This window comes from Morus notabilis, unplaced genomic scaffold (assembly GCF_000414095.1).
Source record: "Morus notabilis unplaced genomic scaffold, ASM41409v2 Scaffold342, whole genome shotgun sequence".
Lineage (NCBI taxonomy): Eukaryota > Viridiplantae > Streptophyta > Magnoliopsida > Rosales > Moraceae > Morus > Morus notabilis.
This window is the reverse complement of record NW_010366042.1, coordinates 518,107-538,621: the sequence shown is the minus strand read 5'-3', so window position 1 is coordinate 538,621 and position 20,515 is coordinate 518,107. Positions and strand designations below refer to the sequence as shown.

At 34.7% G+C, this 20,515-nt stretch overlaps 1 protein-coding gene across 1 annotated transcript; it reads right to left on the bottom strand.

Annotated features, from left to right (window-relative positions):
• Positions 1-16,065: 16,065 nt before the first annotated feature.
• LOC21407127 (auxin response factor 18) lies at positions 16,066-20,126 on the bottom strand. Its single transcript, XM_010109230.2, has 4 exons — positions 19,442-20,126; positions 18,026-19,289; positions 16,701-17,617; positions 16,066-16,589 (listed from the first exon to the last, which is right to left on the bottom strand). The coding sequence occupies exons 2-4, from the start codon at positions 19,142-19,144 to the stop codon at positions 16,520-16,522; spliced, it is 2,106 nt and encodes a 701-aa protein (XP_010107532.2). The 5' UTR covers positions 19,145-19,289; positions 19,442-20,126; the 3' UTR covers positions 16,066-16,519.
• Positions 20,127-20,515: the final 389 nt, after the last annotated feature.

Here is a 20,515-nt window from a genome sequence, read left to right as displayed (position 1 = left end):
ATTTGATTTCAATTTCTGTTTTAGACAGATTTGGTTATTCCTGTTCATTTAGAAATAATAAATATAGGTCCCGTTCATTTCAACGATTCGAGTTTAGAATTCAAGTTTTGCTACAGTAAAAAGCTCACAGAAACAGTCACATCTAACTTTTTTACTACAGTGAAAAGCTCTCACATAAAGTCACATCTACACTCGAATTAAAAACTCAAATCAGCGAACTAAACGAGCCTATAATCTTTTCAAGATTCAAATCTTATTGGTACCAGTTCTTTATCTTTGGTTGATAACCTATATTTGATTCATGAGAAGCTAAAATCTATGGACGTATTTGAGGCCTTAAAAGCTGAAGTTGAAATCAACTTGGCAAGAAGATTAAAGCTGTTAAATCTGGCCATAGTGGTGAGTACTATGGTAGATATGATGGATTAGGTAGACAATGTCCAGGACTTTTAGCTAAGTTCCTAGAGGAATGCAGAATCGTCCCACAATACAATGCTAGGTAAACCTAGCATGAATGTTGTTGCTAAGAGATGAAACAAGATGCTTAAGGACATGATGAGATGTATGATTAGTCATTCTTCTTTACGATAATCCTTATGGGTGAAGCACTAAAGACTGTGGCATATATCCTTAATAGGGTGCCAAACAAAGTGGTAGCTAAAATCCCTTATGAACTAAGGATAGGCAAGAAGCCTAACATAAGGCATTTTACACATTTGGGGTTATCCAACTGAGGCAAGGCCTTACAGGTCGAATGAAAGGAAAGTAGCTCAAGAACTATAAGCTGCTACTTTGTTGGGTACTTTGAACGGTCAAAGGGTTACAAGTTTTGGTCCCACGATTAGGTCCAATTTCGAGATGGGAAATGCAAGATTCCTTATGGATGTTGAGTTTGGGGGGAGAGAGATAAAGCTATAGATGTTGTCTTTGAAGAGAAATTCGTTTCTCTTCCTTTAGTTGCTAGTGATAATGACCAGGTTTCAATACCTGACATTGTTTAAGATGCAGATCCGGATCAAGACAATTATGAGGAACTCTCTGTCCTAAATCAAGTAGTTGCTCCTAATGAGCAAACTCAATAGCCTCAATAAAAAAGTGCCATCAAGGATATCCATTAGAGAAAGGAGAAGTGCGATTTCGATTGACTATGTCGTCTTTCTCCAAGAACATAAGGTTAATATAGGTATAAAGGAAAATGATCGTATCAACTTCCATCAAGCCATGAAGAGTTCTAATTTTCAATAGTGGATTGATGCCATGAAAGAATATAAGAAATCCATGAAGATGACGTTTGGAATCTCGTCAAATTTTCTGTAGGTGCGAAGCCCATTGATTATAAATGGATATTCAAGACTAAATGAGATTCGAAAGGTAATGCTAAGAGATATAAGGTTCGTTTAGTAACTAAGGGATTCACTCAGAAAAAAGGTATTAACTATAAAGAGACTTTTTTTCAGTTTTAACAAAAGACTCTTTCAGGATTATTATGGCACTTGTGGCTCATTCTGATATGGAGCTACATCAGATGGATATAAAGACTACATTTCTCAATGGCGACATTGATGAAACGATACATATGGTGTAACCATAAAAACTCTGTATCCGATAATTCAAATGATATGGGTTTCAAACTAAAGAAATTCATCTAAGGCTTCCCGTTAATCGTATCACAATTTTTATTAGGTTATCATCTCGTATGGTCTTGAGATAAATAAAATCAATAATTATGCATACTATAATTTCAGTGGGAGTAAATACATATTTCTGGTGTTATATGTCGATGAATACTGCTTGCTAGCAGTGATATAGGCTTGTTGCACAAAACCAAAATATTTCTAACTAACGACTTTGAGATGAAACTTCTTGGGAAAGTCTCTTTTGTATTAGGCAAATAGATGCATCGAGATCGCTCTCAAGGGATCCTTGGGTTATCACAAAAGAGCTATATTGAAAGAATTCTAGTTATAAGCGTCATGAAGGAAAATAGACCATGAAATACGCCCTTTGCTAAGGAAGACAAGTTCAGTCACATTCAGTGCACTAAGAATGACTTTGAAGTTAAAGAAATACAAAAGATTCCTTATGCGTCAGCAGTATTGTAACACCTCGAGAAATTAAATGAGATTAGTTAAGGTAATTAAGATTTATTAGTGTGCATAACCTGGTTTAAATAATTAATTATTGATTAATAAATATTTCTGACGTGTAAATTTAAATAATTCAAAGGTATTTAAATATTTTCAGTAATTATATTTTTACCCCAGAAGTGGGTGTAGACACTTTCTGGACTGTCTTTTAATTTTGTGACACCTGTTTTCTTTTTCTTTTCTTTTCCTTTTTTTTTTCTTTTCCTTCTTTCCTTTTCCTTTCCGTGCACCTCATACTCTCTCTCTTCTCTCTCGTTCTCTCACTCTCTCTCTCCTATTTTTGCTTCAAATTAACCGAATTTCGAACCAAAGAAGAATTTCAAGAAGTTTTCAACGCCAAGAGAAGGATTTGAGGTAAGATTTCTAAAAAACCCTCTCTTGAATCTCAGATTTGTTTATTAGAAAACCTATTTTGGCTCGAAATAGATTTTGAGTAAAATCCCGGTAGAAATTGGGGATTTTTTATTCTTTGGATTTGATTTGTCATTTGGAACCTGGATTGGGAGATCTCCCTTGAAATATTTTGAATTGGAACTCAAAATTGTAGGTTTTTGGACAGATTTAGCGAGTTTCCTCGCATTGCTGTTCTCCACCGGTTAACCTATGCGGTCGACCGGATTGCACTCCACCAGGCCAACTTGTGCGATCGACCGAATTGCACACCACCAGTCGACTGGTGGTGTTGTACTGCTCTATCAGCGGTCGACCGGTGTACACGGGATTTGTCCCTATTTTGTTGAAAACCCCTGTTTTGTTAAAAAAACCCTGTTTTGACCTCAATTTTTGAAGAGATCCCAAATTAGCTTCATTTGAGGATCTAGAGTAGATGGATTAGCATCTTTAATCCATGTTTTGGCATTAAAACTGTGGAATGATGTTTTGAAACATGAGATGGTTTATGAAAGTTGAAATTTGATTAAGGCACACTAATAGGAAATCAAAGGGTATAATTGAGATTAAATTGCTTTAGGAATGGATCCTAAAGTGTTGTTTTGTATCAATGCTAGCTGAGGAGTTGACTGAAGGCCTTAAGGAAGCGAAAGCGGGAATAGATCAACGCTAGCCACATGTTTGGTACTTACGAGGCATGATTTCTTATCCCTTTCTTTGTTAGCCTGTTTTCAAAAGAGTTTTGGCCTTTCAAATGTTTTAAAGAAAGGGCATGTTTGCGAAAGAAAAACATTTCAAAAATAATAGCTTGATATTAGTTATTGGAATCATAATGAACTATTTCAGAAAGTTTAATGAATGATTTCTTAAGACAAGAGATATTGTGAATCGGTAAACCGGATGATCACCTAAATAGGATATGGAGAGTGTTTCCTTGGGGGCATAACCCGAAACTCAGTCCGGGAGTGATAAGGCTTGTGCTTGTGGTTGTGTAAGTAATTTATCACAGTATAAATTACTTACTGATGCCTGTAATATAGAGATTTTCAGTTATATTTCCTTTCAAAAAAAGGATGTGAGATTTAGGCTATTGTGTTGGAACTGAATGTCTTATTTACTTACTCATTTATTTATTTACTTGCTCACTCATTTATTTACTTGTTTATAAAGTTATTTCAAATTACATCATACTGGGCCTTTCGCTCACGTTTTACCTATTTTATAAATATTAACCCCTCCCAGGCAACTCTAGAAGCAGTGCGGAGTAGCTGAGTTAGATTGCTACCATCTGATTAAGAGAGGATTGTGTGCATCCTCCTTATGCATAAATGTAAGGATTGTAAACTCTGAACTTTGGATTACTAGACTGTGGTTGATCTTTGTAATTTTATTTACATGTTCATGTATGTACAATACTGCATATCCTGTGGGTGAAGCCCTGAACGATGTTAGAGGCTTGAGTTTTAGCCTCTTGTAATCAGAAAGTGTGGGTGACCCCGTAACTCTCTTGTAATTTATTTTCAGCCAAATAATGGGGCTCATTTAGAAATTTCTTTAATATTTTACTTTTGTTTTTTATTATCATGATTATAAATGTTTAATCACCTTTCTAATCCCGTTTAACTCCTAAACGAGCCTCCACATCACTAACCCCGGCTTCGGGGCATGACAAGTATGAAGTTTTGTATGTGTTCAGGTATGTATGAGTCTGGATATAGCGTATGTATAGGAGTTTTGGGCAGATGTTTAAGGAACATAGGAAATGGATCATTGGAAAGTAGCCAAATGGGTTATACAATATTTATAGAGAATAAATGATTAAATGCTCACTTATCAAAAATTAGATCTTTGGGAGATCATTAGGTATTCTTTTTCTGATTTTACTAGATGCCAATACGGTAGAAGATCCATGTAGGGCTATATTTACCTTCTGGTCGAGGGAGCTATTTTCTGGAAAAGTGTTAAGCAGACACTCATAGCTTATTCCACTGCGATAGTGACATTCATAACCTGTTAGGAGGCATCCATTCATGGGATATAGTTGTGAAACTTTGTCACTAGGATGCGTGTGGTAAATGGTATTATAAGGCCGCTAACGATATTTGTGACAATAATTTGGGCTTGCTATATTCCAATAACAAAAAGAACTCTTCGAAGTTAAAGCACATAGACTTTGAGTTCTTGCTGTTAAATAAAGAGCTTAGAGTTTTCAAGTGTCTATAGAACATATTGGGACAAACTCTATGATTGTGGATCCACAAACTAAGGGTGTACCGTACAAGACCTTTCACGAGCATACTACTCATAAAGGTGCTGTCTTATTTGACGATGTGTGTGTTTTAGTTGGAGTTTTTATTTTGATGTTCTTTTGCTTAAAACACATTTTTATGTTTGTTTTCGCAAAATAAATAAGATGGATTAGGTTTATCTCTGAGCTTATTTGCTTTCTATTTGCAGTTTTGCATTAAGTTTAGAAAGTTTTAGATTGATCTCACTAAAGACTAAAGCAGGACCAGTTGAAAATAGGCATGTTGGAGATCACATTGCATGTAATTTTCATGTCACTCATCCATACTCGATCTATGTCATGAATATGTTGGTATGGTGACGATGGAAGGTTTTGTTACGTTTGAGTGTGACGAAAGCCGCAATGATTTCATACTAATATAGTAGAGGGACCAGATTGTAAGGTGAAGTATAAGGATAAATAGCATACATAAAGTATGCTCAAGGAACATGTGATATAATTGTTTCAGGAATAATATATAGCCCAAGTGTGAAATTGTTTAGATTTTCACGATTAATTCCCAATATTTAATGTGGGCCACATATTTAATTAACAATTATACTGAGGTTATTATACTATAATGGGCTTTTATAAGTGGTCTATTTAGGAAAGCTCAATAAGACTTCTAATTAGATGTGGGATAAATGAGTGGATACTCAATACTTATCTAATTAAGTTTAATGGGAGCCTAATGGATAAGTGATAACTCTATGAAAATAGAGTTAATTGAGCATTTCCCAAGCTTAAATTATTACCTATAGGGTAATTAGTATTAGTGTTCTCCTATATTTTATCTTGTTAATTGTTTTTAGTTATTTGTGATTCATAAATTCTCTCTCTCGTGATTAGCATTTAAAAAGAGCTAATTCAGGTGCGCTTTGTGGTTAATCTTAGCTTTAAGAAAACGTGGTCGTTTGGAGCTTTGAGCAGCTTTTCATTTTTGGAGTATGAAGGAATCCTAGTCAGCATTGTTGTGCATTGTTGCAGCAAGACAAGCTGGGCCATACGTGTATTTTGCTGACAGCTGGACCTGAGCTGGTTAATGGGCTGATTTTATCCGTGAAGGGTGCTGATTGAACCACTCATTGGAGGCTTTCTCATGTGCTGCCACGTGGAATTAGGGTACAATAAGTACCTGCAGCTGAGAAGAAAGAAGGTGTCCTTGGTCATATTTTGTAACGTAGAGGCGGCTGAACTTGGAAAAGGAAACCACCTCCATTTCTCTGATCAAGTACCAGCTCTAGTACTAGAAAGAAGAAGAAGGAAACGTCATAGGGTGTTGAACATAAAGGAAGGTCCATTGCTGATGAAGGAAGCGTTTAGAAGAAACCTTGGAAAAGGGGGATTCTGATTCTCCCCTCTTCACTTTAGTTTTTCTTACTCTCAATACTCTGTTTTATTTTGTTAAAGAATATTTACGTTCCTCTATAAATCTGAACTCGAATCCATATATAACTCTATGAGATTATGATTTGCTGGCTGAGATTGTTGAGTTGTTTAATATTGAAATGTTAGTTGATGTTGAATGGATCTGATGATTATTTCTTTGTTTATTCAAGTGAGCTGAATTTGTGCCTTAACTGTGATTGGGAAATCATAAGAGGGGAGTATAGCTTTGATTAGATCTGGAAAGATTTAGTTGAGTGGACACAGCTTGAATAGTGCAAGTTCTTAGATCTTGTTTTAGATTTTTGATTCACATGATATAGGAATATATTGTGTCTTGCATAACCATATGATTTAGAGCTTCATTCTTTGATTTTAGAGTCTAGATTTGCAAAGAGATTTGTGGGATTTAGCTTTAAGATCGGTAGACAGAGGATTGGAAAATCCATGGTTTAGTAAATCTGGTTAACAAGAAGTCTTTGTTGCCGTCCGTTGCTGCAGCATCGTGCAACATTGATAGGAGACAGTTTAGCAATTGAGAGCCACGCACAGTGACTTTGGCCAATTTTATTTGCACATTTTGTTATTAATTAGTTTTATTTTTGTTGTTCATTTTCTTACAGTCAGATTATTATTAGTTTTTAATACCTTAAAATCAACTTTAGTTTTCTTCTTAAAAACTTGAATAGAATTAACTTAGTAATTTGATTTCAAAAACACTCAATTCCTGTGGGACGATACTTGGTTATTCATCATTTTACTACTTGTTGACTCGTGCACTTGCGAGATTCTAGATTCACAATTTTAGGCAACAATAAGTATATAAAGACTTATAGGTTATAGTATTCAATACATCAAATCATTTGACCGCTTTTTCTTCTTTTCCATCTAGAGAGAAACACCCCATGAAGAAACTCTGGTGATTTTACAAAGGAAGACAATAACCGGTCCACCAATCGTTATAGTAATTCTGTAAAAGTATCGATTGTTGTTATTATGAATTCATGTACACTTTCTATATTTTTCTTGGCAATTTAGTATGATGGTTCTTGGAATGGGATTTATGAATATAGCGATTAAAATCATATTTATAATTAAAGTTTAACACATGTACCTACTATTTGAAGAAGGGAGTAATTAAATGAAATTCTTATATATATATATATAGAGAGAGAGAGAGAGAGAGAGAGAGAGAGAGTAAACATAGACATACCTGAGAATAAAGGCAGTGTATATGGGCTATGTATTGGCACTCTTGACAGTAATAAACACATACTGTTGGATCTCTTTCTGTTTCACAAATGTCACAGTAATATTCGCCTGAATCACCTTCGACGAGCGAATCAACAATTAGAGGCAACTCTGCACATGATTTATGAATAAAAAAAATATTTACAATTTGTGTGCATGAGAAATGGGCTAGACCTGATGTGCAAGGTAACTGATTTGCAAAGTAGTGGTGGAGCCACTTGAAGATGAGCAGGGACAGTCGCCTCCACTTAAATTTTTTTTTAAAAAATATTACCTTTAAAAATTTTAAAATTTTATACTTAAACCCCCACTGAAATAATATATGCCCCTATTAAAATAAATATATTTTTTTATATGCTCCCAATAAAATAATTTGTTTAGCGTGCCCCCACTGAAGTAAAAGACTGGCTCCACCACTGACGCAAAGCAATAATATTTATGATCAACTCCATCATGATCTTTGCCGCCGCGATCATCGTTTTCGTTGACAAGAGTCATCGGATGCGGATGAGTGAAATGTCAAAATTGCCCTTCGCCTTCATGCTTTATTGGAGGTGTTAGGGCGCATTCAGTACATCCAAAGCGGGGAGGAGTACTACTTTTGAAGTTGTTCATGTGACATAAGGTACACGTGAACTGTGCAGAATCAGGACTCATGGACAAGGTAAGATTAGGATGATCATCGTGAGAATGAAAATACTACTTGTCAAGATGTTTGGGCAGCAAATAACAATCAATACACAGGTTCCAATGATCGTTGCGTGATTCTGAACATTTGAAAACAAACAAACAAATATTTCTTTCACAAGATTCACAATGATCAATGATCTTTTCGTGGTCAAGAAAATAATACTTACAATTCCATATGTGACATAAATAGGCTGCACCGCCAAGACATGGCGATTGACATGCAAAGCAAAACGCTTCATCTTCTGGGAAGATCTCATAAAATTTCGTCAAATGGTCATGACTAAAATGTTTAAAGAGAGGTTGACCTAAGAAATCGAATTTTATGGGTTTCATAACATCCATAGCGGAAATGCACTAGAACACACACAAACACAAGCATATATATATATATAGAACACACACAAACACACGCATATATATATATATATATATATATATATATATATGCACATACATCGTTAATGCACCTTCGCGGAAGTTTTCTCCACAATGAATACATAATCTTTTCTACGTTCTGAAAGTTAACCAATAATTATATATATTATCCTATCTTCTTTATTCGTTTCACAAAGAAAAAAAAGTAATCGTACATGTTTTTCTTTTGTAAGAAGCAAAGTAATTATTTAATCTTTTTTCTTCTTTTACCGAATCATAAATAACACTTTCCTCTCTATATATCTAGATTGCGTAACTTGATGAACTTCTTGAGCATTACTTTTTTGTTGGATTAAAGAAGATAAGGGATCCAATTATATTAGACTGACTTTAAAGCTTTTGAGAATTGTCAAGTGCAAAGCATCTCAAGACAAAGCCCTATGAATAAAGCAAAGTTTTAAATTATATTATTCCAAGCCTAATAAAGAAGACTTTTCATAACTTGGTGAAAATGCCTATAAAGATTGGTAGATTTGCATTACTAGTAACCTCTCCAAAAGTCATAATAGATTGTCAAGTGACTATTAATTTAGGGCGTGAGAACACCACTGATTCTTTTTTTTTTTTTAAATCACTAATGTGGTGGTATAACAATAAAAAATGACCCACCAAGGCTCTCTAACCTATCATCTAAGAACTAATTCACATTATTCATTGTTAGGCTGAAATTATGGTCGTGTTTGGAATTGATTTCGTTTTTCAAGAAAAAAATGAAAACGTTTTCAAAACGGCGTTTGGCGCAATAAATACCAAAAACGGAAATGAAAATGATTTTTTAATTTAGTGTAAAATGAGAGAGAAATAAAAAATGACTTTTAGTCATTTTTTATTTTTTGTTTTCGTTTTCTCCTCTCTCGAGTAGAGAGAGAGAGAAATATAGACATTAATGGGTTTTTATACTGAAAATAATCTCTTGATAAAACTACTAAATGCATTTTTAAAAATGATTTCCGTCTGAGATTAAAAACATTTTTATTTTCATTTTCATACAAAAAATAAAATTATTTTAAAATGAGTTCTAAACGCGTCCTATATCTCTTATTGACATGCCAAATATGGCTTGGGCTTACGTGACTTCGAAACTTATTGTATGCTAATTCATGAAAGTATGAGTGAAATTTTTCCATGTTTTGTCTGTGATCTCAGTAGACTGTCAAGTAACCGTTAAGCAGGGGACATGAGGATTCCACTATTACCCTTTTATATTTTTTGAAAAAAAAAAAAAAAAATCTCCAGCAAATGTGTATCCATTTAAGACTATTCCCGAGCTCTCGGTGATCCAAAATGCAAAAAGACAGTACTGGAGTCGAAGTCAGAACCCAACTTTATCTTCAAATAGGCCCATTAGGTGTGGCCTTGGGCCTATTAAGTGGGTCCATCAGAAACATGTATGAGATGGGCTAGGTAGCTCATAGCCCAAGCCTGATAACTGGTAGTATGTCGTAATCATGGGGAGGGTCTAGGGAAGTAGCAAGAAGGTAGGTGAGTGAGTGACGTAAGACAATGGATGTCGGTCGAGAGAGAGAGAGAGAGATTCAGATTCAGACGACACACAAACAGTCACAAAGCCCGTGTGGGGGCCCACCGGACGGGCCCACCGCACGGGCGTGGGCTTGTTGCATTGCCAAGTCATTCGAATCTCTGTCGTTTTTCCCATTTTTGGTTTGGACTTTTTCATCACACTCCGTCCACGCATGGACCCTTAGCTGATAGAGACCCACTTGACCTTGACAGATAGAGAGAGATTTATTTTTATATAAAAGAAAAAAGAAAAAAAAAAAAAGGAAAAACTATACACGTCGACCAGTGCTGAGAATGGAACCATAATATAATTAAGGGTGACAATTTATGTTAGTAAATTGTATTCGTGTCAATTTATTTATTAATTATGTTAAAAAATATTAATTTAAATATAATTTATTTATTAAATGTGTTAAAAATATTAATTAAAATACGATCCATTTGTTAATTGAATTGATCTTGTCAACCCGTATAATCCGTTTAAATTAATATATTAAATAAATAATTAATATAATAATGACTTATTTAACACGGTCAATACAAGTTTAACATATATATTAGTAAATTTTCTTTTTCTATTAAATGAATTTTACCTACAAATATTAAAATTCACATTATTTGTATGCTATTTGTCGTATAAACTTTCATGATATATTAGATATCATTAGATTACAGATGACACACATAGTTAATCGTATCAATTCGTGTCACTTCATGTTAGGAGGTCAACACTAACCCAACCCATTTATTAATCGTGTCAACTCGATTATGATTCAAATCCATTTATAGTAAACTCAAACTCACTAAGTTCGTGCGGGTTTCGAGTCGTGTCACTATTCGAATTGTTAGCCTTATATATAACCTTTTTTTAAGGAGCTTTAACCAGAAAAAGTCTATATATGTTAAGCTCTGGTTTTTGTTGAACATTTGGATAATTTTGTGAATTGATCATCTTGCCAACTTAATTTTTCTATTTCTTCATGTATACTTTGTATATTGTGAACTGATCGAATAGTAATTAAGTACACCGTTTTAAAAAGTTGAGACTTCGTTTATTTCACTGATTTAAGTTTTCAGTTCTAAATTTTTACAGTTAAAAACTCTCAGAAAATGTCACATCTAACTTTTTCTGCTACAGTTAAAAACTCTAAGAAAATGTCACATTTCAGCTCAAATTGAAAACTCGAATCTGCAAAGTCAACGATGCCTGAGTCACTTATAATTAGAGTAAAAGGGTATACTATTAATCTTTTTTGCTTAATGAGATTTTGGAGTTAATTATTTTGATATATTGTCATAATTATTTGGCGCCATATATAGCACCCGCTGTCAGCAGCTCTACATAACAACTTTGCACTAAGAGGAAAGGAAATGAATCCCAATGATGTAGCCCATTCGAAAATGATTGCTGGAATGCATACATACAGATATATATATATATATATATGTATATTATACACACACTCGCATATACACAAATACAAATATATAGTCAGACGTGGAAACAGTACATAACTATTTATATGAGGAAAACACCAGGTTTGATAAGTCTACGCAAGGATGACTCCTTCTCTAATCTAAACCTCCCCGAATAGTTTTTTATTCTGTCGAATCGCCCAGAGAAAGAATACAAACACATCTTCTTTAATGCATCATCTTTCAGATTCCAAAAAAAAAAAAAAAAACCATACCTTTGTTAGTTCACAACCAAATACCGATCACTATAATATAGAATAAGGAAAAAAAAAAAAGAAATATTAATGTAATGGCTAAGGTTGTTAAGTTGTGTAACCTAATCATTATCTTGAAATAGTTTGGGAAATTTTTGGGTTTTTCACGTATCTAATTCCGGTTGCCTTAGTTTTATTTATTACTGAGGGGGGGATTATTTTAGGGTTAGGAAAGAAGTTAGAGAAAGCACAGTGAAATTTAAGACGTGGGTTAGACGTAACTTTCACATTAATGTTAAATCACTATAAAATTTTATTTTTTAATGCTCTTGTAATTTAATGTTTGTCTTTCTTTCTTTCTTTGTTTGTTTGTTTTTTTTTTTTTTTTTTTTTGAACTTGAAATGAGGGGTTTGGACCCTAACCATGTGGTGAAGTTAAATATGGTATGATTACCACTAGGTTATGCCTGCAACCACTTTTCTTTTTCACAATTTTATTGCTATCGACATTAACAAATTAGGCGTATAATAATATTTTGTAATTACCAAATATTTATAAGAATACATATATTTATATTAAATTCAACTTTAATGCATTTTAATTATATAATGGATAAGGAATGAAGATCAGCTAATATAAGTCTATGTACAGTATACATTCTCACATAGAAGATAGAACTAACAACGGCCAAATTAATAAACTTTAATTAATAGAAAATATTGGGTGTGGAAAATTCAGAAAAGGACGTGGTAGTGCATAGCAATATCAAAAGCGATAAAGTCAAACGTAAAAGCTGATCGTTTTAAGAAATATTGTTAGATTATTCAATATATTGATGATGACGTATATAGATGTCCCAGCATATCAAAGATATTTCTCCTTTTTGCGAGACATATGGATCCATCGAAAATCCCAAGTTTATAATCTCATGGTCCGTTTAGTTTGTTAATTCGAGTTTTTAATTCGAATTAAAATATGACGTTATGTGAGAGCTTTTTACTGTAACAAAAAAATTAAATTTGACTGTTTCTGAGAACTTTTTACTGTAGCAAAACTCAAATTCTAAACTCGAATCGGTGAAATAAACGGGACGTTAATATATTTAGCTTTTTCAGTGCACCATAAACCTGACAGTTTTCTTGACGTAAATATAAAGGCAGGTAATCCCAGGCAGGTAATCCCTAGGGAAGGCTTAATATTAAATATTGTTTTATACTTGATCATCTGTTCGATTTGATTAATTTCATGTTACTACGTAGTACTATACTGTTTTGTTTATTGATCTTCTAGGTAGAAACCATGCCTTATAATGTGGTGGGAAACTGTGGGAACTGAAAACAAAGTAAACGATATATATATATATATAGACACACACACACACATTAAAAAAAAAAAAAACCAAATAATAATAATATGTTTCGGGAATGGTTTTTTGTCTCCCATTTCTCTCTATCTGTTTGTGCGTAACCAAAGGTTTGTTTGACTATTTGTTTGTTCTGGTCATGTCGATGTAGCTGTGTGAAACTAAATGCGCCCCACTTGCCAAAAGGAAGATTAATTATAAGGTGTTTAAAAAAATACTATTGAAGACTTTGATGTATATATTGATTATAAGTACTATATATATCTCTCTCTCTCTCTATATATATATATATATTATAAGAAACATGTATATATTGCATGTTCTCAAATGCAAAATCTTCTCATGATATATATTGAGTTCTGATATATACTATATGTTGTGCTAACGCATGCACATATCATGCATGTTGTACGCGTTGTAATTACTATCTTAATTCCTTGACTGTTAAGGTGTATATATATACAGAGAAGAGTTAAATTTCTTTCAAATTAAGAAAAGGAAAAGTTTTTTTATTTTATTATTATTTAGATTAAAGAAAAGGGATGATAACAATAATATATGTTTTCTTATTGTTCTAGTGAGGACGACAATATAACAGAAGAGAAGCCGTTGATCATACGGTTTCAGATTCACATGATCCAACTCAAGATCTGGTCATCAAAAGATGCTGTGTTTTGGGTTGTGTTTCTTGTCGGTGTCCATTATAATATATATATATATATATATATATATATATATATACACACACACACATATATATATATATATGAATTAAAACTGCTGTAATAATTAAAGAAGTTTGGTTTCTTTTCTTTTCTTCTGATATATCGTTGCTCCCTTTGGAATATAGGCACATAAATACGTAAAAATAAAATATACAAACAAGTGGTTGGTGGCAGATCTGATTTCCACATATTAGGTTTGACAAGATAATCATATTTCGTTTTCCATTTCTCTTTTTTTCATTATTTTAACACATGATCATTATGAAGAACGAAAAAGTGAAAAAGATAACAATGAGATTGTTGAAAAGATTATTCAGCATTATAGATATTCGTTTACCCTAAAATATAGGCAACCCAATAAGTTTAAATTAACTCTCCTTTTGTCAAATATAGTTGTTATTTGATCTCTTTCACTCTATTTTTTAAATTTTAAAAAATTGTTACGTAGTGTTTTTTTTTTTTTTTTTCTTTTTGTGTGATGTATTAGTAAACTCAAAATTCACTTATTCAAGAAGTGGTATAGAAACAGAAAACAGAAAATCCGGGACAACCAAAGTCATTAAGAAATGGTAAGTGGGTCCGACCCGACAAATGGGTGTCGTTATTGTAGTCAAAGCTCCAAACCCATGAACTGGAAATTGCCAAAATGAGGAAAAAAAAAAAAAAAAAAAAAAAGGACAAAGAAACAGCCCAGTCACCAAAACGCCGCAACATATGCAAATCTCTCTCTCTCTCTCAAATAAGTCTCAGCTGACGTTGCCCGCACGTGAATGTTGCCAAAACTCCAATTTTGACCTCATTGTGTGGGTCCCACAACTCTCACGTGCGGCAAATTAGGTTAGAAATACAGAATGTGTTTTGTTTGTTGTTCTTTCTGCTTTTCCACCTCTTTTACCTCTGTCGTTTTATACTCTTTTTTATTCACTTCTTCGTTTTTGACATTTTTGTTCCTTTTTCCCCGCATTTGCTCTGAGGGTGCATTTAGAATTAATTTTTGTTTATTTTTAAAAACGTTTTTACACGTTTTTTAAGATATAAAAATAAAAACGATCTATAAACCGTATTCGTTTAGTAAATATTTTGAAAATAAAAATAAAATAAAAAAACAATGATAATAATTTTTGTGAAGGAATTAAAAAACGATTAAAAGTTATTTTTTCTTTTATGTTTTCATTTTTTAGTATTTATCAATAATATTATAATGTATTAATTAATAATTATAACCAAACACGATTTCACTTTTTTATTATACTCAAAACAATCTCTTAAAAAACTAACTAAACATAATTTCAGAATTGATCTCAGAATGATTCTCAAAATAATCTCATTTTTACTTTTATAGTAAAAACAAAATAATTTTAAAAACGTTACCGAACGGGGGGTTAGTTTTTAACCTTTCGATGATGCGTTTGGACAATTTTTGTTTTGCAATCCCCATGATGGGATTTTTCTCTTGAGTAAATAATTTTACAAGTTACCTATCATTTATTTGTTATTTTTCATTTTCTTTTGGGAATTAAACAAAAAAAAATATTTGATTTCTTGATCCAAGTCCAACTGAGATCATGACAATATTTGGGTAGAATCTCGTCGTGTGAAACATCTGATACCATTTTAACACACACTTGGGAATTAAGTCAAACTCAACCACTTTTATTTATAGGATGATTAGACCTGTAACTAACTCGTTGTTTCTTTTCTTTATGAGTTTTGTTGGTCATGCACGGAACAACTAATTTCCAAAAGATGCATCACTTCTTTCCCTCTTCTGTGGAAACATAACTATTTGACAGGAACAAACCTCTTCTCACCCCTTTTCCCATCAGAAAACAGCAATTGCATCATGGTCTAGTCTCAATTATTTTGAAAATTTAAATCGCAGTTTAAACCTTTTTATGATAATTTTCTTATTTTGTAGATTAAAATCGTAATTCAAACTTTTTTATTACAGTAATAATTTTCTTATTTCGTATACAGTGATAATTTTCTAGTTCAAACTTTAGCAAAGTTTTTCTCGTTGAGGTTTCTTTCGCTGTTTTTTAGAATACAACAACAAAAGAAAAGGGGCATATGTAGTTCAAACTTAAAATAAGATTATCAAGAAAGACTTTTAGTAAATGCATGCACTTTCTTGCGAGTTTAAACTATACAGTATAAAAGAAAGAGCCAACAAAGAGGACTCTTTTGCTCAAAACTCGGTTTGCTTGTAGAAATTTACATTTCCAATCAAAAAACTGCCTTCTTACAAGACTAGAAATAATTACTAAAAGACTTTTTAGAATATAAACCACGTCCTACAAAACCACCTTATACATGTAGGATTTGGGAGCTGTAATTTGTAAAGGGTAGGGAAACCTAAAGCCAAAGCCAACAAAACTGCAATGGAAATTGAAACTTGGAGATTCGAAGAATTTTTCTCCGAACAAAGGAACGAAAGCGAGAAAAGGAACGACTTAGATTGGAAGTTCAAAAATCGAATCAGAGTGGCTCCTCAAGAAGTTGGAAGTTCAAAAATCAATCAGAGTGGCTTCTCAAGAAGTTGGAAGTTCAAAAATCGAATCAGAGTGGCTCCTCAAGAAGGGTAAATGGTCAGCATAGGAACTAAGGATTAAATCAACCAGCTGCACAAATTGAATCAGTGTTTTGTCTGTTTTTACATGCCTATGTTGTCGCTGCCTGAATCCATTAGAATCGTCAACCTCCTTGCTGTTCTTGTGAAGTCACTGACATGTTAATAAAGGAATTGTAAACAGTTTGAACACCATAAAACAGCAAAGAAAATATTTGAAACTGAAAAGAAGAGAACTAGAAGGGAATGGGAATCAGCTAAATACCTGAATGGTTCATCTCCAATGTGCTTGACTGCACCTGTACCATCGCGATAGAGAGCATGGCTCAGTGTCTCGGAGTTTTCTATACCAAACATGTCTGCTAGTTTTCTGTACAATTCGTCATAAGACCCGAGCAATGAGAGATCGAGGGTGCGACCTACATCTTCCGACTCCATAAAAACTTTACAGTGACCAGTTTCCAAATTCGGCTCAGTTTCTTGCCTATTATCCTTGTACCATTGGAACCCTTCACCCAATGAGCGCTCCAGAGGCCCTTGTTGATGAAGGGCAGATCCAGAGCCATCAGAAAAGTTTGCTGTTTTATCACCATTCCCATCTGATGAACTATTGCCAGTAAGAACTGGCGAGACTGTATCGCCAGAACAGCTCAAAGAAATCTGATGCTCTGTGAGTATAGGTTGACCGAAGAGTATGAGCGGTGTTGGCTTCACATCATCAGGCTTCTTTGGAGCCTGTGTGGCATGTGCCATCGTCAACAAGCAAGACACTTTTTCATTCAAGTTAGGCTTGTAGTTCATTGTGTTACTGGAGAATTTTGTGGCCGCAGCAACATGATCGAACGGCGGGAAACCAACCGGAAATAGACCTGATTGCAGTTTATTGAGGTGGAGATCTGATATAGATAGACCATAATGAGCATGCCTGGCTCCCTGCATGCCAGCAGGAGTATTTTCGGACAGACAACCAAAGGGGTTGCTGTGCCCAAGGAGATTCCCGGAGAATGTTGGAATCGGGATATGGCCGTCAAAGGGGAAATCTGAATGCTGCGGCAATCTCAACTTCTTCCTCGGTGGTGAGAAGGGAGATAGATGAATGGCCGGCATGTTAGAGACCAATTCTACCAACCACGGACTAACGCGTTTCACGTTTTGAAGTAAATCAGGTTCGTCCCATGTGACCTGCAGATAAATGCTCCCGCAAATTAGAGAAAATTGAGCAAACACAAGCCAATATAGAACAACAGGTTATCAAGGTAAACAGTTGTTATCGCGAGTTCAAGAAATGCAACAGATCTGAATTGCAAAAGCTTCTACTAGCTCAGCGAAATTCTGAAGCTCGTAACTATGCATTTCAGAAAGCTTTGAATTTATTAAACTGCTGTATGAATTCTGTAAGGGGAAACATCCTAAATGTTCAATGAAAAACTGATGCTCACAAATTTTCTCTGTTCTTTTTCTAGCTGGAACTGACACCGGCAAACACAGGCTGTAACAGGGGATTGAAAAGCTGATTTTAAACTAGAAACAAAAGGAATCTGTTGATCGAAAAATACAGACAACTTTGATATGAGACAAGATAGGTAGTACCTGGAGAAGCCTCCAAGGTGAATCAGGCCAGCGCAGGGAATCCGCAACCTGAACAGAAGATATAGTGCCCATGAACCAACTGATTCGCGAAGAGTCCTCCGTTTCAAAGGCCATCTTGAACCTCATTCCCGGACACCATCGGATCTGCAATGCCGCTTTTACCAACGAGGCTTTCACGCAAAACTCTGGCGTGCTTGCTCGAGGGTAGTAAACGACCTCAAAGGGCTGCCCACTGGAAGCAAGTGTTGCAGCTTCAATTACTGATTCAGGCCTCACCTTACCCTTCCCCATCAGACCACCATTCAAGCTTGAGCCGTTACCATTGCCATTCCTCAAGAGCTTGTTCTCGTCCTCCCTCAAAAACGTAGAGAACCCTCCATAAGGCATGGCACAATTTCCACCAGCAGGATTCCAACCCGACGAAGTTTCTGGCCCACCTCCTATTCCCCTCTTTGCTCGCCGAATCCCTACACACAGATCGCCATTTTCAGCCCTGAGAAACACAATTGAATCGCCAGCAACAAGCTTCTTATGGTTCACAAAAGTACTCCATCCCGTGGTCAAAAGATGCCGCCTAGGCGTCCCTCTATAAATATGCCTAAATTTCCATGTCTCTCCATGAACATCCTTGGCAAGGATGGTCTGAACAGGGGGATCAGCGGAGTAATCCAAACGGGGGAAGATCGTCTCCGCGCAATACCGAGGGACTGAGAAACCACCCCCATTGTTTGCATCCGACTGCGTCAAAGTCTTTGCAAATGAGGCTGGTTTCTCTTGAGTTTCGGACCCATTAAGCCCTCCAATACCATCATCATCATATCCAAGCTCATTGCAACTAAGAGGGACCAATCTTAGCTTGGCATAGACCTCATCAGTCTCAGGATCAGCCATGAACTTAATGGAGGAAACCCTGCAAAGATTACAAGGCGAAACCCTCGGGCAATTTCGAAAATCGACAGGTCCACAGGCGTGTTCAGAGTGCCCCTGAGGGAAGTAGAAGACCTTCGAATTCACCGGAGGCATCTGAACCATCCCTCCGGCGCAGGCATGCCATAGCTGAGGGTCTAAGCACTTCTCCACCTCCTTCATTTTCTCTTTTGAATCCATAAACGTAATCATCTCAATTCTTAATTCCACTCAACCCAAAAAAAAAAAAAGGACAAACCACCAGTTTTGTACAATCACAACAGTAGTTTTCCAATTTCCAGCTCTCAGAAGAAAAAAAAATCCACCTTTAACTTTGTGATTCCTATCTCAGAGAAGTCTGTGACAATATAAAGTTCATCATGGTCAGAACATATTCTACAAATGATGGAAAAAAAAGTGAAAATCACAGAAATAGAAGAATTATTCTTATAAGGAAAGTAATTATGAGTTCAATAAATGGAAGTACAGTTTTTGATGCATTTCTCTTACCTTATAGAGAAGAAGATCCAAAACCTGTAATAATTCCAAAGTATCCCAACATTTTTTCCACCCGGAACAGGGGAAAAAATTCCAAACTTCAATTTTCTCGGTTTCTTCTCAATTCAACGCGTCAATTTCTTCCTCACACTCACCATTAGTACACCGCAAAAACTGAACTTTGCTTCTCTTCAGAAGCTTCCGCCATGGAAACACTCCCCAAAGCCCTAAGTATCTCCTCACTGAACGAGTCCAGAATCCACCGGAATCTTTCCTTTCGCCCAAAAAAAAAAAAAAAAAAAAAAATTCCAATTTCGTCGTCAAACTTTACAGAAAACCGAATTCGAAGATCCGCGTCAAAATCAGAATCCAAAAATAAGACGCGAAACAAGAAAGGAAAAACACGAGCGATTCGTCTTCTTCTTCTTCAAGCTCGAGAATTCCAGAAGAACAAAAACTAACTCTCAGAAGTTTTCTACAACCTTTTGGATTGTTTTTTCGGTTGGCCGGTGAATGAATCTTCTTCGTCGTGGTTCAGAGATTCAATCGACAGCTCAATGGCCGACACAACACAAGATAAAACGCCATGGAAGCACAGAAGCAAAACAAAACAAAACAAAAGCTAGAGAGAGAAAGTTCAGAGGAGAGAGAAGGAGGAGAAAAGCCACAGCAACCTTTTGGATCATGCAAGAGTCCAAAAGCTCCACAAACAAAAATATAAACAAATGTTTTTTTTGACTCTTAAATAAATAAAAATCCTCTTCTTTTAAGACATAATAAAAATAAAAATATCAACTACTGGCACTGTAGTAATACTCCACTGTTCCTCTCTCTCTCTCTCTTACTTATTTTCCTCATTATTTTTAAGTGAAAATTATGAAGTATGCCGTTAAAATCCAAGAGATTTATATTTATACTATTTTTATTGATTTAAAAACATATTTTTATAGAATATTTAAAATATTTTATAGCATACTCTTTGAAGTTGTCCTGTGATATTTTTCGGATGAAGTTAGTATAAATGTTAAATTTATACCAATAAATGACATAAATATAAAGATTTTAATACTTCTCTTTATTTTAAAT